The following is a 6,279-nucleotide window of genomic DNA, read 5'->3' on the forward strand; positions in this document are numbered from 1 at the left end:
TAATGTTATTAACTAGTTAATAATTTTAAGATGATTAATTTGTTATTGTTATTAATATTTCATTGTTACCGTTATCATAGTGTTGTTAGTAGGGGTGGAAAAAGACTAAGTACTCTGCCAGGGGTCTGTAGCTTGGTTTGTGTTTGGCTTCGCTTGGTTTAATTTAGTATAAAATAGACACAGATTCAGACTCTTATAAAAGTCTTATTATGTTAATAGGTCAGGTTTAGCCTTACTAATTAGCCTTATTGGCCTGTCAGACCTGTCCGGACCTGTTAATACATAATTACATATATAAATAATTTTTTATTATTAATAAAATTATAAAATATTTTAAAATTTTTATATTTAATTATAAATAATTTTGTATATTTTAAAATTTAAAATATTTTATAAATATTAAATATGACATATTACATTTAAATATATTTGTTAAAAAATAAGTTTTTTTTAATAATATTTTTATTTTTGTAAAAAAAAAAATTATCAGGTCTTTTAACAGGTTTCAGGCCAGACCAGGCTGAATAACAAGTCAAATTTAGTACTTTAAAAAAAGTTTATAACAGGCTGCAGGCCAAACTCAGGCCAATTGATTACATGACAGGACAGGCCTGTTAAAAGCAAAACTTGGCCTGACCTGACCTATTTTTACCCCTAATTGTTAGGATTATTATTCATTTATAATTACTGTTTTGTTATATAAGTGTTGTGGTTAATCTTTTATTATGTACTGAGATTATTAATAGTTATTGAAGCTGTGTATTGAAATAAAAGAAGGTCTACGATATTTATTAAGATTTTATTTAAGAATTATTGCTATTTTTTGTTTACCTTTTTTAGGGTTCTAGAATAATTAGACTGAGACACTTATATGCTCCAAGACTATATAATCGAAAAGTGAAAGCCTATCTAAGAGTTAATAGCTTTTTCAACATGTCTCGTATTCAAAAATTCTTGGTCAAATAATCTTGATCAATGCCTTAGTAAAAAGGTGGAATCTGGTTTCTCATACATTTCATCTTTTTATAAGTGAATATACTGTCATATTAGAGAATATGGTTTTAATTCTTGGGATTCAAGGAAATGAACAACAGGTTACAAGGCCAACTGCCAATGACCACAAACTCATGGAATAAGAATGTTTGTTGAACTTTAGAGTTGCACCAAATACGAGTGATTATAAAGGCAGCTTATTAAGCTAATGTGGTTGTGCAATGTTAAACATGGTATAATGTTGACTAATCATGAGGTTATGGAGTGTTATACCAGATGCCACATCATGTCGTTATTTGGTATAACATTATTTCTGGACAAGTCTAGTGCGAGGGTGCATTGAAAGTTTCTGTTCTTGCACCAGGTCGCCATCCCCCGACTTTTTCATTAGCTTGTCGGTAAGAGCTCTTACAATGTATATTATTAGTGATATATAGTTAAATCATTTACATGCATTATATTCCTCTAATACTTATGATGCCATAAGTGGAATGAGTATGATTTTCCATTAATACTTATGTGCGGTCCTAACTTGGATAGCGTTGAACCAAAGTTAGAGATTGCATTGTGGATTTCAATAGAACATCTGAGCAATTCTGGATATGTAACATGAAATCCTGTTGACTATGGGTGCGTGAGGTCTCTGTGTCGTTAAGGCTAAAGTCAGAGAAGCAGCACTTTCTGATTCGGAAGATCTGCCTTGTCTGTGGCACCTTGAGTAGGATCGTGAAGGGGAGTGGATTGCTTAGAGCTTCATCTTCTACTATAGTGAGAAATCTAGAGGTGGCTTGATGAGAGGACATGAGTCATCTCAACATGGTGGATTGTTGCAGTAGAGGAGTTTAACTTGATGAGAGGACATGAGTTAATCACTTATGGGTGCCATTGAAGGAATCAGAAGGTTATTGAAGAAGACAGTAAGAAAAGTTAATCCGGAAAGACAAAGCATTTCTGAAGTCTCAACCATTCTATCACCATTGAATTATCATCTATCTAGTAATGTTTTATTTATTTATTTTGTTTTATCTATTTTCTGTGACAAACTACACTTTCTATCTACCTATCTAAGATCTGCAAGGTGTGCATCGATTTCTCATACCAACAATCTCCGTGGGATCGACCCTTACTCACCTGAGGTATTACTTGGACGACCTGGTATACTTGCTGGTCTATCTGTGCGAATTCTGCGGAGCCAATTTCGTGCACCAAGTTTTTGGCGCCATTGCCGATAATTGTTCGGATTTAACAAACAACCGGATTATCTTGTTGTTTAGATTATGTATTATTTATGGTTTGTTTGTGTCTTTTGTTTTCTTTTCAAAAAAATTTTAAAACCTTTTCTGTCTTTGGCTATGTATTTTCTTTTGATTTTCTTACTTTTAGTCTTACCTATTTCTTGTTTTCTTTTTCAAAAATTTTTCAAAATCTTTTCTTTTCTTTAGTAATATTTGTCTCTTGTTTGAGCCTTGTGTCAGTTTTTAAGTTTGGTGTTCCCTCTGTTTTTATCCTTTTCTTTAAATTTTTGAAGGTGATATTATTTTCCTTTCTTCATATTCGAATTGTTCTTAGTGAATTTTCTTGGTTGAATTTACAAAATTTTAAGTTTAGTGTTCTTTAGTTGTTCTTCCTCTAACTTTCGAAAATTAGTGTCATTAGATCTTAAAATTTTTAAATTTGGTATCTCTTTGTGTTCTTCTTTTCTTAAATTTTTGAAACTTTTCTTGAGTGTTCTTTGTTGTGTTCAAGTTGTTCTTGGTATTTTTCTTAGTTTGACCTTAAAAATTTTAAGTTTTGTGTCTTTTAGTGTTTTTTCTTTGTCAAAATTTTGAAAATTGTGTTTTTAATTTCAAAATATTTTAAGTTTGGTGTCTTTTAGTGTTTGTCTTTTTTAATTTTTCAAATTTCAAAAGTTCAAAATTCAAATATTAACTTTCTTGTTATCTTTTCAAATCTTTATCTTATCTTTTTCTTTAAATTCAAAATTTTATCTTATTTGAAATTCAAATCTTAAAATTCAAATTCCAAAATCTTATCTTATCCTAATTCAAATTTGTAAGACCCAGAATTTTCAAATAAATCTTGTTATGAATTAATTTCAATTCATTTATTCATTAGAAATTTTATTCTCAGAAATTATTTTATTAAAGTTAATTAAATCAAAAATTAAATTAGGTTTTGATAATTAATTAGAATTTTACCTAATTTTATAATTATAGAATTATTTTCTATATTTAAATTATAAAGTTGGTAGTTATGGAATAATAAGAATTTTATATGATTTAATTTTAGACAATTTACATTTGTATCATTTAATACTTTAAGTTAAAGATAAAGAAAATTAATTATATTACCATATATTTTCAATTATAGTAAATTATTGAGAATCAATTAGTATTTTTATACTACAAATAATATTTTAAAATAATTTTAGAGATTAAATTAGTCTTTAAAATATTAATACTTTATACTCCAATTTTATTAAAATTAAACAAAACCCCAATTTGCCCCAAATCAAATCCCAAAAATTCCCAATCAGAAACCCTATTTACTATCCTACCTCTAACCTAACCTAACCCTACCTCACCGCCACTCCCTTGACCCAACCCCATCCCCTTCAGAAAAAAATAAAGAAAGAAAAAGGAAAGAAGAAAAGAGAAAGAAACGCAGAACAGGGAGGGAAGAAGAGAGGGAAAAGCGCTCCGCCACATGCCACCACGCCGTCATCACGCCGCCGCCACGGTTCCGAGGAGCTGCTACGCGAGGAGCCCTGGTTCGTTGACGACTCGTTGTCATGCACGAGCAGAGGAGAGAGATCGAGCAGAGAGAGAGACGCGAGGAGGAAGAAGGGATTCACGCTGCCAGCTGTGCCGCCACCGCCGCGGGAGGGTCGCCGTCGTTGTGCTCGCCATCGTCGAAGCTTCAGCCATCGTCACGCCTGGCTGTTGCCAGGGTTGCCACCGCCGCGTCTCACCACTAAAGAGAAGCCTTGCCTACGCCGTTGCCGAACCGGGCCAGATTCACCGGTAACCCATTTTCTGCTTTCCTGAACCATGTTTCACTTCTATTCTGTTTCACTGTTTTGATTATTGTTGGTATCTCTGTTGCCTTAATCATTCAGATTAATGCTACTGCCACCACTGGCTTGCCATTTCTGTTCGGCTCTGCCCTTATTCGCCGTTCTAATTGTTGAAAGGAAATGTTGTCGAAGCTATAGTTTCTCCGTTCCCCATTCTCTTGTTTCTTTTCTGGTAAGACAAATTCTATTGTACTTTATCTTGCCATAATGCTCCATTTCGATTCTATTTTATTAGTGCGTAATGTTCCTCTTTGCCTTGCTTGGTTGTGTTTATTTTGGCTGTTAGCTAAAGCTGCTGTGTTTGCGGTTATTACTTTTGCTTACCGTTCTTCTTCGCTAGCAGAGGGTGCTTGGAATACAAATAATAACGTACCTGCTGTAGAATAAGGTGAAAAGAGGGTTTGTCACGTTAAAATCGCTGCGGGTTTGATTCTTTGAGGTAGGGGTTTTCTTAAAATTTATTTTATCTTACAGAGTTGTTATAAATAGATATTAGTGTGAGAAACATATGTCTGTGTTTATGATTCTCTTATAAATGTGGTTGTTTGCTGGATTGATTGACTGATTGCTTGATTGCTTGAGTAGTTTGTGATTGTTGAAAAGAAATTAGTTTGAAAGGTTATTTGGTTGATTATTATAAAAAATGGCTTTTCTTGGCTTTGAAGCTATTTTTGATGATATAAAGGAATTGGCTTTGGAAATGATTTGGAATATGAAACTGGAATAGCTTTGGAAATGGTTTAATTTTGAGTTAGTGACTTTGTAAATGACTTTATAAATGATTTAGTATTTGAGCTGGTTTGATTTTAAAAAGAGATTTATTATGGACACTGATTCGCTTTGAAAATAATTTGATATTGGAACTAGCTGAATCTTGGAAAATGATTGAGGTTTGGAAAGGTTTGAGAACTGTTTAGATGGGACCCTAATACGGTGGCAAAGTCCGAGTTTTAGAAGAGATGCTGCCGAAATTTTATAAAATTGAAAGTTTTATTTGAAGTAATTAATTAAAAAGAATTGTTTTTAAACATTATATGTTTTAAGATTGATTTATTTATCGAAGAAGGAATTATGTTTGAATTGGGATTGTTAATGAACGGACGGAAAGAAAGATGATGAGGATTATTTTTGATATATGGTTTTGAATGAATTTGAAAATGAGATTTGGATTGATGAATGATTATGATGTTGAGAAAGTTGAGATATGATCTTGGAATTATTCATATGGCTTATGAATTTGAAATATCTGAGATACGAGGTTCCCTGGATTAAGTGTCGTGGCTTGCCACCACGTGTACCAGGTTGAAAACTCGATACTCTGTTGACCCTACGACGTAAATGTGACCGGGCACTATATAAATTCCCGGGAATGTTACCCCCATTGAGCAATATTGATTATTTGAGAAAAAACTATGCATAGACTCTTGGGGATGCACGTCGGGGGACGTCTAAGGACAATTCAGACTTGTCGGCTTGGCTGGATAACCGACAGATGAGCCTCATCAGCCATAGAACAGGCATGCATCATATGCATTTGTATGCTTTGCTTGGGTTTGAACTTGTTTTGGTTTGCCTAATTGCTAAACTGTTCTTAACTGCTACTTGAACTATTTGCTGTAACTGCTACCTACTTGTGCTTTCCTTGTTTGTCTTGCCTGTGTTTGTCCTGGCATGCTACATTTGAGAATGAACTTTGGTCCTGAATTAATGATTGTGTTGTTTGATTGCGTGGTTGGTTTCTGATTGAGATTTTTCATATAAGAAAGCAAAGGTTTCGAATTTTTGATAGATTAAACGTTTCTTTGAAAAGGTTTTGAACGATTACCTACTGGCTTTTTAAAAGATTCATAAGGCAATGATAATCACTGAGCTTGAAAACAGTTTTCTTATTAAATATCTTCTTATGACAACTTTGAAACTGCGTGGTAAGACCGAGTGGTTAGGTTCTCACCCCCTACAGCTTTACCTTTTCAGGAACCGGATGAAGAAGCATTAAGAAGAGTTATACTGCGTTTGGTTTATAAGATGTTGTATTAATTAGATGTTTTCTCCCCTCGTCTTTGTTATTACAAATTTGTAAGAGGGATATGAATTGTATGTTTTATATGTATATTATATTATGAGTTATTATGTAAGGAGTCTTGTATATGAATCTATGCCTGTTTGTATTTTTCTTAAGATAAAGTGTTTATTTTTGGTTTTCTAAGAAA

General features: G+C 32.9%; 1 protein-coding gene across 6 annotated transcripts; it reads left to right on the plus strand.

Annotated features, from left to right (window-relative positions):
• The first annotated feature begins 3,523 nt into the window (after positions 1–3,523).
• Positions 3,524–6,279, plus strand: LOC112796988 (uncharacterized). Of its 6 annotated transcripts, none has more exons than XR_011881236.1 (4): positions 3,524–4,016; positions 4,112–4,241; positions 4,356–4,508; positions 6,030–6,279. XR_011881236.1 is itself a non-coding variant. In XM_072235719.1 (3 exons), exons 1-3 carry the CDS (start codon positions 3,700–3,702, stop codon positions 6,104–6,106), a joined length of 510 nt encoding a protein of 169 aa, XP_072091820.1. In that variant the 5' UTR covers positions 3,524–3,699; the 3' UTR covers positions 6,107–6,279. The 6 variants fall into 6 exon arrangements, 1 of the variants encoding a protein (XP_072091820.1); XR_011881235.1 differs by having other exon boundaries at positions 6,044–6,279; XR_011881237.1 differs by having other exon boundaries at positions 4,410–4,508; positions 6,044–6,279.

The sequence above is a fragment of the Arachis hypogaea genome, chromosome 4, assembly GCF_003086295.3.
Source record: "Arachis hypogaea cultivar Tifrunner chromosome 4, arahy.Tifrunner.gnm2.J5K5, whole genome shotgun sequence".
NCBI lineage: Eukaryota > Viridiplantae > Streptophyta > Magnoliopsida > Fabales > Fabaceae > Arachis > Arachis hypogaea.

Coding starts and splice junctions, on each gene's coding strand:
- LOC112796988 (XM_072235719.1), top strand. CDS start 3,700: ATGCCACCACGCCGTCATCACGCCGCCGCCACGGTTCCGAGGAGCTGC. Junction 4,017..4,111: donor GAACCGGGCCAGATTCACCG/GTAACCCATTTT, acceptor TTAATCATTCAG/ATTAATGCTACTGCCACCAC. Junction 4,242..6,043: donor ATTCTCTTGTTTCTTTTCTG/GTAAGACAAATT, acceptor TTACCTTTTCAG/GAACCGGATGAAGAAGCATT.